The sequence below is a fragment of the Perognathus longimembris genome, chromosome 22, assembly GCF_023159225.1.
Source record: "Perognathus longimembris pacificus isolate PPM17 chromosome 22, ASM2315922v1, whole genome shotgun sequence".
In the NCBI taxonomy this organism is placed as follows: Eukaryota; Metazoa; Chordata; class Mammalia; order Rodentia; family Heteromyidae; genus Perognathus; species Perognathus longimembris.
Window position 1 is genome coordinate 1,650,403 of NC_063182.1, and position 12,602 is coordinate 1,663,004.

Genomic DNA, 12,602 nt, shown 5'->3' on the forward strand with positions numbered 1-12,602 from the left:
TGCGCACCTGGAGAGCAAGCAGTGTGGACTTTCAAGGAAACTCGCAGCAGAGCTGTGTGCCTCGCGAGCCTCCCACGGCCCTTCTGGCTCCGGCGGGAAGCACGGCAGCCGCCGCTCGGGAAGACGGGTTTTTATTTGTTAGAAAAGTAATAAATAAAGTGGATAGACTGGCATGGGTTCCTTTCCTGACTCTCTCCCGTAAAAAGCAACGCAAATGAGAATCCTTAAGACAGACAGGTGGACAGCAGGTGCGGGGCCTGGGCAGCCTGGAGGGGCAGGCGGGCAGCCCGGAGGGGCAGGTGGGCAGCCCGGAGGGGCAGGTGGGCAGCCGGCAGGGGCCTGCACAGCCCGGAGGGGCAGGTGGGCAGCCGGCACGGGGCCCGGGCAGCCCGGAGGGGCAGGTGGGCAGCCGGTGCGGGGCTTGCACAGCCGGGAGGGGCAGATGGGCAGCCGGGAGGGGCAGGTGGGCAGCCGGCGCGGGGCCTGCACAGCCGGGAGGGGCAGGCGGGCAGCCGGTGCGGGGCCTGCACAGCCGGGAGGGGCGGGCGGGCAGCCGGTGCGGGGCCTGCACAGCCGGGAGGGGCGGGCGGGCAGCCGGCGTGGGGCCCGGGCAGCCGGGAGGGGCGGGTGGGCAGCCGGGAGGGGCGGGCGGGCAGCCGGTGCGGGGCCCGGGCAGCCGGGAGGGGCGGGTGGGCAGCCGGGAGGGGCGGGTGGGCAGCCGGCGCGGGGCCCGGGCAGCCGGGAGGGCGAGCTGCTGCGCGCGGCGCTGCGTGGAGGGCGGGGTGGGGCCCGGCGCCCCGGGCCGCCCGAGGGGAGGCTCCGTGCTGGCGCGGCCCCGCGCGCTCACAGCTCGGTCTTGACCTTGTGCATCAGGTCCTTCTGGTCGACCTTGTCCAGGTCCTGGTACCAGCGGTTGTAGGCCAGCAGGGCCACGTTCTTGGCGGCGACGGCCATGACCTCCGCGGAGCTGGCCGCCCACTCCAGGGCGTTGAGGTAGAAGAGCTGGTCGTGGAGCGCGAACCGGGGGAAGCCGCGGCGGGAGCCGTAGACGGGGTGCGCCTGCCACTCGGCCGTCTGCACGGAGTAGTAGGAGCGGAAGAGGGTCTTCAGCTGGGCCCGGAGCAGGGGCGCGGGGGACTGCACCCTCCACACCGCCGCCTCCTGGGGCTGCTTCCGCCGGAAGCTGGCCGAGACGTTGACGGGACAGACGTTGTCCAGCGTGCAGAAGAAGCCGGGGAAGTCGGTGGTGAGGATGCTGGCGAAGGGGAACAGCTTGGGGTCGGGGAAGCCGAAGTAGGAGGAGTTGAGGTAGCCGTGGACCAGGGAGACCACGGTGGGCTGGAAGGAGCCCCGGACGTCCTCGACGGGCGGGGCGAAGCCCTCGAAGGCGAAGCGGCCGCTGCTGTCGTCCGGGGGCAGCGGCGCGGCGAGGACCACGATGTCGTAGAAGTCGGAGCCGGGGCCCGCGTCGCTCTCGTGGCGCACTTGGTACAGGGCTCTCCCCTCTGCGGAGGACAACGGAGCAGAGAACCGGGCCGGTCGGGATGGCAGCAGCGCCCCCTGGTGTCCACAGGGCCTCACGGCGCTGCTTGGAGCATGGGGGGGGGGCGGGGAGGAGGGCCGGCCGGCCCCCGGCTCCGTGCTCTCACCAGTGCTGTGCAGGGCCACCGAGGTCACGGTGGCGTGGATCACGTGGGCCTTGCTGAGCTTGAGCAAGCCGGAGCACACCAGCTTGTTGCCCCCTTCCACCGCCCACAGGCTGCCCTGGGCCCCGGCCAGCGACATGGCCCCTGCGGAGACCAAGGAGGCGGCCAGGTCAGCGGGGGGGGGGGGGGGGGGGGGGGGGAGGGGGGGAGGGGAGGGCCCGGCTGCCCTCCCAGCGGCACACAGACGGCAAGTCCACAGGGCCACGTGGGCTGGGCTGCCCCGAGCCCCGGGGGGCTGGGGGTGCTGGGGAGGTGGCGGCTACAGGACATGGAGCTTCTCGCAGGAGTGACGCACTAGCTGCATACGCGAGTGTATTACAAACCACGGGACCTGGGGCTTTGTGTGTGTTGGTCTTGGGACTTGAACTCAGGGCCTGGGCGCTGCCTCTTAGCTTTCTCACTCAAGGCTGGTGCCGTGGCTCTACTTGCATCTTTTTGGTCATTAATCAAGGACAGGCATCTCAGCCGGCTGTCTTGCCCGGGCTGGCTTCGATCTGTGATCCTCAGCTCTCTGCCTCCTGAGAGGCGCCAGCCGCTGGTGCTCAGCACTCGACCTCAGCGCAAGCAGGCTGTGAAGGACGTGCGTGAGACGGGGGCGGGGTAGAGCCCCCAGTGTGCCCGGGTGCTGGGCAGGCTCTGCAGGCCTGGCAGGAGCGGGGGGGGGGGGAGGGGAGAGCCCCCCAGTGCTTGCCGGGGTGCTGGGCAGGCTCTGCAGGCCTGGCAGGAGCGCGGGGAGGGGGGGGAGAGCCCCCCAGTGCTTGCCCGGGTGCTGGGCAGGCTCTGCAGGCCTGGCAGGAGCGCGGGGAGGGGGGGGAGAGCCCCCCACTCTCTGGGGCGGGATCGGAGCACTGGAGTAGGAGCCAGGCCCTGGGAAGGCCGGCCACACACCGGCGCGCCCACCCCGGGCACGGGCTAGGAGGACCGGGGCCGGCAGGGGGAGGACGGGCGGCCGCTCACCGGCGAAGGCGGGCATGGCGGCCGACTGGCCGTCGCTGGCCCGCAGGACGGCGGAGACGACGTCGTCGATGAAGCGCTGCGTGACGCCCACCTGCAGCAGGGCCTCGGCCACGGAGCGCTGGGTCATGTTGAGGAAGGCCGCCTCGCCCAGCGACTGGAGCAGCTCCTCCACGCCCGAGAACGCGAAGCCGTGCGCCTGGTACTTGTAGATCCTGGGGGCCGCGCGGGGCCGCGGGCCGCTGAGCCGGAGCGCCGGAGCCCCCGCTCGGGGCCCCGCCACGCGCCCTCGCGCGCTCGCTCCGCCGGCCGCCCCGCCGCCCGCTCCCGGCAGCCCCGCGAGGCCCGGCCGCCCGAGGGGGCGTCCCCGGGCTCGAGCCCCAGCGCCCCTCGGCTTCCCGCGCAGGCCGGCTCCGAACCGCGACCCCGCGTGTCAGTCCCGCGCGCAGCCCGGAGGGCGGGCCGCCCCCGAGGTCGGGTGGCGAGGACGCCCGCCCCCCCCAGCCCCCTACCTCATGAACTTCTCCATGACCTCCTCCACCCACATCTGCAGCCGCAGGAAGCTGATGCCGTAGTGCCACCAGAGCCGGAAGAGGTTCAGCAGGTACCAGTCGGTCTCCTCCAGCACCAGGTGCTCCCCGCCGAAGATGGCGCTCCGGCCCACCACGTCCCGGCGCGGCCGCAGCCCTGCCGCACACACCGCCGCCCGCGGGCCCCTCAGCGCCCGGGGCCTCCCTTGGGCTTCTCCCGGGGGGTGTGTGTGTGTGGGGGGGGGAGGTGTGCCCTGGGAGCGGGGGTGTGGCCAGGGGGAGGGGTGTGTGGTCTGGGAGTGGGGTGTGACTAGAAGGTGGGGGGTGTGGTCAGGGGGAGGGGGGTGTGGTCTGGGGTCAGGGGGAGGGGTATGTGGTCAGGGGGCGGGGGGTGTGGTCTGGGAGTGGGGTGTGATCAGAAAGTGGGGGTGTGGTCTGTGGTGTGGTCTGGGAGTGGGGTGTGACTAGAAGGTGGGGGTGTGGTCAGGGGGAGGGGGGTGTGGTCTGGGGTCAGGGGGAGGGGTATGTGGTCAGGGGGCGGGGGGTGTGGTCTGGGAGTGGGGTGTGATCAGAAAGTGGGGGTGTGGTCTGTGGTGTGGTCTGGGAGTGGGGTGTGGTCTGTGGTCTGTGGTGTGGTCTGGGAGTGGGGTGTGGTCTGTGGTCTGGGGTGTGGTCTGGGAGTGGGGGGTGTGATCAGAAGGTGGGGGTGTGGCCTGGGGCGGGGGGGTGTGGTCTGTGGCCTGTGGTGTGGTCTGGGAGTGGGGTGTGATCAGAAAGTGGGGGTGTGGTCTGGGAGTGGGGTGTGGTCTGTGGTCTGTGGTGTGGTCTGGGAGTGGGGTGTGATCAGAAAGTGGGGGTGTGGTCAGGGGAAGGGGGTGTGGTCTGTGGGTGGGGGGCGTGGCCTGGGGAGGGGTGTGGTTTGGGAGTGGGGTGTGATCAGAAGGTGGGGGTGTGGCCTGGGGAGGGGGGTGTGGTCTGGGAGTGGGGTGTGGTCTGTGGTGTGGTCTGGGAGTGGGGTGTGGTCTGTGGTGTGGTCTGGGAGTGGGGTGTGGTCTGTGGTGTGGTCTGGGAGTGGGGTGTGATCAGAAAGTGGGGGTGTGGTCAGGGGAAGGGGGTGTGGTCTGGTGGGGTGTGATCAGAAGGTGGGGGTGTGGCCTGGGACGGGGTGTGGCCTGTGGGCGTGGTCTGGGGGCGGGGCCCGGGAGCAGCACGCACACACGCTCACACGCACGCACGCACGCACGCACGCACGCACTCACCCAGCAGCTTGAGGAAGTCCTGCATGTGCAGGCTCAGCGAGTGGAAGGAGGCCGTGCCGCTCTCGTAGTGCTGCTTGTTGACGGAGATGGTGGCCAGGCGGCCGCCCACCACCCCCTTCTCGTACACGTCGATCTGCACGCGGGGTCCGAAGTGCTGCTGCAGGAAGTGGGCCACGGCGGAGCCCCCGATGCCGGCCCCCACCACGGCTGTGAGCAGGCCGGAGGGGGAGGGGGAGGAAGGACAGCACAGCAGTGAGAGGCGGCTGAGGACGCGCGCAAAGACCGACCTGGAGACCACCTCCCGCGCCCACCCGGGTGTGGAGAGGGCAGGACACGCGGCCAGCAGGCGCGGGAAAGACCGCACAACTCGAGGTGACCCATCGAGGACAATGCGCTCGGACGCTTATTTTTGCACACCGTGTTCTTTTTGCTTTTGTTGCACTGGGGTCTGAACTCAGGGCCGCGAGCTTGTGAAGCAGGTGTTCTATCACCTGAGTCAGGCCCTGGCCTCGTTATTTTTTTTTTTTTGGTAGGTTGTGGGGCTTGGACTCAGGGTCTGAGCACTGTCCCTGAGCTGCTTTTGCTCAAGGCCAGCACTCTGCCACTTGAGCCACAGCGCTACTTCTGGCCATTTTCTGTATGTGTGGTGCTGGGGAATCAAACCCAAGGCTTCATGCATGCTAGGCGAGCACTCTACCACTAAGCCCCCTTCCCAGCCCCCAGGTTCAAGGTTTATAGGCACTTTTCTTTGCTGTTTTATTGAGACAACCTTACAGTTTTGTCCAGGCTGGTTTTGAACTCCTGAGCTCAAGCGGTCCTCCTGCATCAGCCTTCCATAACTATATGTGGCAACAAAGTTTTATTAAAACACAACTGACCTCTTTTCTTTTTTTTTTGCCAGTCCTGGGGCTTGGACTCAGGGCCTGAGCACTGTCCCTGGCTTCTTTTTGCTCACTCTACCCCTTGAACCACAGCACCACTTCTGGCCTTTTCTGTATATGTGGTGCTGAGGAATTGAACAGGGCTTCAGGCATGCTAGGCAAGCCCTCTACCAGTGAGCCACATCCCCAGCCTCCAAGCTTTCTTCCTTGTAGTCTGTAGTATCTTTCATGTTAGGCAGAGTTGACTGCAACAGAGAACAAGCTAAACTATTCTCTCCTTGACCTTTTATAGAAAACGTTTGCCTAATACTAGTCTAAGTCCACCCTAGCACCCGACACTTAGGTCATGTCTATGTGATTGCCAAGACCAGACTGTACCCTGAGACGGGCTACGAGTGGCCTTACAGGGCGCCTGACTCCCGTGTGGCCTCCCGTGACTACTTCTGTTGAGGGGCTCGTGTGTGTCTTATTTACTTGGCTCCACTCCTCCAGCCTTCCTGCTCCCGGCACACCTGGCTCATTTGCAGACAGCATTCTCATCCGAATCACTGAGCAAACCCTTGCCGATGGAGCTCTGGGGAGCTCAGCGGAACCGCTGTCTAGACAAGACAGATTCTAATCACAAAATGCCGCTGGGAGAAGAGCGCGACAGCCAAGAGCCACGGAGCTGAACTATCACATGCTGGTGACTTTGTCTGTCATACATAGGGGACACTGCCTTGCTGTCACTGGACAGCCTCATAATCCTGCCCATCCAAAGTGAGATAAACCGCACACTGTCTAGCTTTCCAGACCCACACTGGACCCTGGGGCACTGGCCAGGCCCCTCAGGAGGCTGAGATCTGAGACTACAAGCCGGGCACAAGTCTGTGAGGCTCCCCTCTCCCTCTAATTAACCGCCAAAAAGCCAGGGGTGGAGTTGTGGCTCCGCTTTTCAGCCTCGAGTGAACAAACTCGGGGATAGAGCCCAAGCACCAGAACCAGAGCAATGCGCGTGCACTCGTGCGCAGACTACCTTGTGAGAAGGAAGGCTCTTCCTGCCTGGCCTCCACTCCCCCGCCCGCCCCCAACTCTTGCTCCTCACGGAGCCTGGCCTGGGCGGGATGCTCTCTGTGACCCTCTCTGACCTCCACGTCACCTCTAGGCCAGCAAGCTGTGCCTCGCATACTCATTCAAGCAGCACGCTCTGCTCACGCCTGGGCTACCCGGTGTTAGGTCAAATGACCTGGGTAAGGACTGCGAGGAAACACGGTCATGTTCTCGGGTGCCGGTAGGCAATGGGGTCCACAGTATTCACTGCATGTTGAAAAAAATAGCCACCCTTCTCCCTTGGAACTTACAGAAAATGATACTCTGCGAATGTGGTAGAGAAGAGCAGAGGAACTGGCATTCCAGGAGGCCTAGAAATCACCCCAGGGACACAGGGGTCCATTGTCACGGTCACTGAACACTGACACCCATCCCAGTTTAGGGTAACGGTGTGTACCAGGGCTCAAAGAGGCACCAAACTGGGGCTTCTACCCCCAGGAGCCCAGGGGACCCATACACAGATCAGACTCACACACAACCCGCTGAAACAATGTGACAAACCAGGTCAACAGGGTTTCAGAATCCTGAGGAGGAACAGATTCCGCCAGGGTGTGCAGCTTCCTAGAGCAAGTAACGTTTGATGAGGACCCAGACGGCAATCGGCTGTGCCACGGGTAGAGCCAGCCACTCGGCAGAGAGAACAGCAGGGGTACAGTGCTCTGAAGGGCACTCTGAGGTGTTGGTGTTTGGATTGCATTCGAGCGGTCCAGGGATTATGCCAGCCTAACCAGGAAGCTCCTCCTTAACCACCGAGAGCTAAGAAAAGAGAATCGGGAAGGTTGAAGGGCAACCTGGCCTTGCAGGTGTCCAGACAAGACACCTTCAGCAAAGGGGACGCGGACGGCGGGAGGAAGGCAGGCGGGGAGCTCTGCCCGTCCACTCGTTCTGTTGCTGGAGGCCCTGACCCTTCTCCAAAGACCTGAGGGTAACGTCTGGCCGTTCCCAGGACAGCCTCCTCTGGGCTCCGGGTCACAGGCCGCCCAAGTCACCCTCGGAGGATTTCCAGCAAGCACACCCCGACCTGTCTTCAACCTTACAGTCCGGTGAGGTGTTCCGGCGGGGCTGGGCCTGGGCCCTCGCGCACCAGGCGCCCAGCACCCCCGCTTGGGGGAATCTCACGTGATCCCGTTAGCGCGGGGTGCTGGTGGCTCCCGCCTGAAATCCTAGCTCTGCGGGGGGAACCACAGCTCCAAGCCAGCCTGGGCAGAAAGCCTGCGACTGACCAGCTCACATCGGCCAGGGGAGGTGTGCTCAAGGGACAGCGACCGCATCCGACTGAAAAAGCCAAGGCACAGGGCGCAGGCCCTGAGTTCAAGCCCACCCGGGTCCCAGCGTTCCCCGTCCAAGTGAGGATGACTGGGGGGAGGGGGGGGCGAGCAGGGGGAGCAGGGACCGCGGGCCGTCCAGGCGCGGGCAGTGGGTTGGGAAGGGCATCGGGGTGCCGGAGGGCCGCGCGGGTGTCGGGGCGGCGGGAAGGCCGCGGGCGGGCTGGGTGTCCGCCGTGCCGACGCGCGCGGTGGGAGGTGGGATTCCGTGCATTCGGCTGGGCGTCCGAGCATCTCCGCAAGGCCGTGGGGGGGGGTGAGGGGAGGGAGCAAGCTGGGCGGGAAGCGCACGCACCGCCCCGCGCGTGAGGCCGTCGCCCCTGCGCCCGGCGCCGACGGCACCGAGCTCCCCGCGCGGCCGGCGCACCCGTCCCCACGCGGCGGCCCCGGCGGGCGGGGGCGGGGGCGGGGCCCGGCTGGGGCGTCACCCCCGGAAGCCCACCCGGGGGCCCTGACGGCGGAGCCCGGCCTCCGCGGTCCCCCCACCCTCCCCGCCCACCCCCCACCCCGGCGCCCTTCCTTCCCGCACCGATTCTGCCGGGCGGGGCGTCTCCGCCCTCGGCGGCGGCGGCGGCGGCGGCGAGGAGCGCGGCCAGCGCGGCGAGGAGGAGCCGGGCGGCGCGAGCCATGGCGGGCGGCGGCCGGGGCAGCACGCGGGCCCCGCGCGCGCCGCCCCGCCCCGCCCCGTCCCGGCCGGCCGGACCCCAGCCTCTCATTGGCCGAGCAGCCGTCCGTCCGCCGCACGGAGCCCGGGTTAGCTACGTCACGCTCCGGGGCCGCCCTATCGCCGGCGGCGCCGCGGCCCCGCCTCCCGGACGCCGGCTCCTCATTGGCCGGCGCCTCCGCCCCCGCGCAGGTGTGCGCTGCCGGGCCTCGGCCTCCGCCCCGGGCCCGGCCGCTCTCGCGCACCTGCCGGGAGGAGGACCGGAGGGTGGCGGGGAGCGGCCCTCCCCTCCGGGGCTCACCGCGCCGGTGCCGCGCCGCCTGGGCCGTCCATCCTGACCGCCACCGGGCCAGGCTCACGACCCCTGACATCCGGGTGTGTCCTCCATTCCCGCAGCCCCTTCCACTCCTTTAAACCAGAGCTCATGGGTCAAATCGATTGCATTGACTAAGCTTTGCAAGCCATCTTCCATATGGGCTCTTTACAGTACTTAATCAGTCCATGACCATGTGTGAACTCACTTAAGTCCACAGACAAGTTCAGAGAGGGGATAAAGAGAATTCTCATAGCACTGAAAGCGTGTGTGTTGTGTAGGTTCTGGAACTTGAACTCAGGGCCTGGGCACTGTCTCTGAGCTCCTTTGCTCAAGGCTGGCACTCTTATCACTTGAGCCACAGCTCCGCTTCTGGCTTTTTGATAACTGGAGACAAGAGTCTCACACACTTCCCTGCCCCGGCTGGCTTCGAAAGTGCAAGACTCAGATCTTAGACGGAGCCGCTAGGATTACAGGTGGGAGCCACCAGCGCCCCCGCAAATTCCACTTCTGTGACGGCTCAATGCTGGCAATACCTCGTTCGGCTAAGATCTCAGGCACAACAGTCTGGTGTCACAGACTACTCCAGTGTATTCTTGGCATGATACTTAAGTTCCAATGGCAAGCATCTCAATATGGGAAGCGAAGCTTCCAGTTTAGATTTGGCACTTCCACCGTGTCGTGGTCCACACACCAAGGAGATCCGAGAATGGACGTGCACCACTACTCAGTCTAAGTGCAGAGGAACTTGGGGGTCCCAGTTTACCATCTAGTGAAATGAGAGCATGACAGTCGGAGTGGATAAAAGTCTAAAGTTAGGAAAAAACACATGGAAGGTTAGATTAAGGCCAAGTAGCGGTAATCATTAGTAGAATGGTCAAAGATCCAGCAGCACAAATGGAGCCAAACAACTAAAAACGAAGAAGCCAGACAAGAAAACATGGCAATGCAACAGAAGGCAGGGCTGGGATGTAGCTTAGTGGCACAGTGCTTGCTTAGCATGGGTTCAGTTCCTCATTACCACATCAACAGTAAAAGCCAGAGGTAGAAGTGGTAGAACCTTGAACAAAAGCAGTTCAGGGACAGTGCCAGGCCCTGAGTTCAAGCCCCAGTGGGGGGGGGGGAGAAATGTACACACTGCCCCTACTATGTAACTGTACCCTTTTTGTACAACACCATGTCAAAAAAATTTGTGTTCAATTAATAAATAAATTTAAAAAAATACATAGGATGTTAAAAAGTACACAAGACCGCAGCACTGAGGGGTGGCACGGGAAGTTTATGCCACAGCAACCAATGACAGAGACCACAAATGACCACACAGCAAGAATTGGGTGAAGACGTAAGCTCCTGAACTGGGTCCAGGTGAAATTGAGTGGTACGGTTTGCCCAGCATGTGCAAAGTGCTGGGTTCCAGGCCCAGCAAAACAAACAGCCCACACCTGAACTGCGGTTATTCCAATTCTGGTTTTATTGAAGTTATTTCTGAATATTACATTTCATCCTTAGGTTTCGAATGAGAGCACCAAATACCATCAGTGTCAATCTGACTATTTGTATGGTATGAAAGGAAATCAGTAAAAGATTTAGCAAACCCAAGTATTAAAACACCGAATTCTCGTTAGTGAAGCAAAGCTTCCTTACAAATTGTCTGCAAACACAGGTCTGTGTTTGATGAAGATAATGAAGAACAGAAACAAATTTTGTTTCTTCAGTCTAAAAACGTGGGGTTCAGCTGGGTGCTGGTGGCTCACACCTGTAATCCTAGCTACTTAGGAGGCTGAGATCTGAGGACTGCAGTTAAAAGCCAGCCCAGGAAGGTTAAGTCCATGAAACTCTTACTGCTAATTAACCACCAAAAAGCTGGAAATGGAGCTGTGGCTCAAGAGGCAGAGCCACTAGCCTTGAGCAAAAAACTCAGGGGCAGCCCCCAGGCTCTGAGTTCAAGCCCAAGACCAGAAAAAAAAAGTGGGGTTCTTATGATATGGTTAATAAAAACCAAAACTAAAAATGTAGAGAAAGTAAGTCACTAGAAATGATTTATTTTTGGCCAGTCCTGGGCTTGAACTCAGGGCCTGAGCACTGTCCCTGGATTCCTTTTTGCTCAAAGCTAGCACTCTTAGCTCTTGAGCCACAGCGCCACTTCCCGCTCTTTGTTTATGTGGTGCTGAGGAATCGAGCCCAGGGCTTCATGCATGCTAGGCAAGCACTCTACCAGTGAGCCCCATTCCCAGCCCCACATATGATTTTTTTAAATCACTTAACCAGCCTTTCCTTTCCTCTAGACTTTAGGCAAGTATAAAAATGAAAAAGGGTTTGAAGTGTGGCTCAGTTGGTAGAGTGCCAATGAGCAAAAGGGTCAGGTACCAAGTTGGAGTCCTAGTCTTGGACAACCCCCCCCCCCCAAAAAAAAGCAGAAAAAGTAAACAGTAAAATAAATACAAGGGCCTACTCTAGTAGGCAATTTACACGTCATTTAATCCTCACAGTATCATTAGAGAATTATAACCATCTTATAGACAAGCTCAGAAGAGTGAAATGACTAGTGCCCCAAATCACACCACTAATGCAACTGGAGTTTATGTTCAAGCCTGCCGAGCCAAAGCTCTATTCTGCTGCTCGGGCTCCCTAGCCCTTCAGGCTGAGCTTGTTATTATTATATCCTTATCTTCCAATTTAAAATGTACACTTTAAATCTGCAAGCCAGAAAGTCACAAGAGAACTTAAATTACTCTCACTAACCAGGAGGTGAAGAGTACTGGAAAACTTTTCAGGTAATCAGAACATTCCATAGTTAAAAAGTATGGCCAATTCCAGTTCACTGGTAATAATAGCTAGTGACAGCTAAACACATACAGGCAGGTAGTTTAGTTGGTTTAACATCACAGAAATAAAAGCAAAAAGACAAGCCTCAGCTGGGCACTGGTGGCTCACTCTGTAATCTTAGCTCCGCAGGTGGCTGATATCTGAGGATCGCAATTCAAAGCCAACCTGGTCAGGAGACTGTGAGACTCTTGTCTCCAATTAAAACAGGAAGTGGAGCTGTGGCTCAAAGTGGTAGAGCTTGTCTTGAGTGGAAATAGCTCAGGGGCAGACACCAGCCCTCAGTTCCAGCCCCACGACTGACCCTCCAAAAAAGGCAAGTCCCAATTTGCTAATTAAATTTAAAGTTATACATCTAGTGGAACGCTAAAAGGATCTTTTGATTGCATTTTAAAAGTGTGTGTTTACTTTTCTGACCCTCCCCAAGTGCTTATCACTCCCATCCCCTCCTTGTTTTAAGTGTTGAAACCTAATAGAGATGGTACGGCTCACGGAATTGATAATTCTAAGATACTACTAAAATACGACATTCCGTGCAGTGTCCAAGAATGATCAATACTAAGGAGATAACTTGCCACCCCAAAATAGGACTGCATTTTGCCTCACTAAAATATACTTCTTTGGGATATACTGAGCTGGCTGTTCTGAAACTGCAGACACAGGAGTAGCTTGTATTGGCTGCTCTTTTATATATAATATAAATATTCACCGGGAAAGGAAACTTACATTTGGAAAAGTACCTGTAAGAGAAAGAGAGCTGCTGCAGACGTTTCTTATCTGACTTTATTTGTACAAGTTGTCTTTAACCATCGATCCCCCAACCCCACTATCAGCTCATCTGTAGCTCAGGAGGCTGTGCAGGTATCAACGAACTGGCCTTCTCTGAATCTCTTATTTTACAGGAGTCCCTTGTATAGTATACACATACCACAAAAGACGGCTTTTCTGTTAACCCACTGTGTGTGAAGAGCTCTTAATTTGGGTCCAGTTCTAAAAGAACTGGATTTTCATACGTTAGCAGCAGCGGAATGGGTGAGAGGAGACTGAGGCTTTTTCTG

The 12,602-nt window shown here is 60.4% G+C and overlaps 1 protein-coding gene across 1 annotated transcript; it reads right to left on the reverse strand.

Moving 5' to 3' along the window:
* Nucleotides 1–727: 727 nt before the first annotated feature.
* Pcyox1l (prenylcysteine oxidase 1 like) lies at nt 728–8,383 on the reverse strand. Its single transcript, XM_048331497.1, has 6 exons — nt 8,274–8,383; nt 4,450–4,656; nt 3,173–3,347; nt 2,664–2,875; nt 1,650–1,790; nt 728–1,505 (listed from the first exon to the last, which is right to left on the reverse strand). The coding sequence occupies exons 1-6, from the start codon at nt 8,371–8,373 to the stop codon at nt 844–846; spliced, it is 1,497 nt and encodes a 498-aa protein (XP_048187454.1). The 5' UTR covers nt 8,374–8,383; the 3' UTR covers nt 728–843.
* Nucleotides 8,384–12,602: the final 4,219 nt, after the last annotated feature.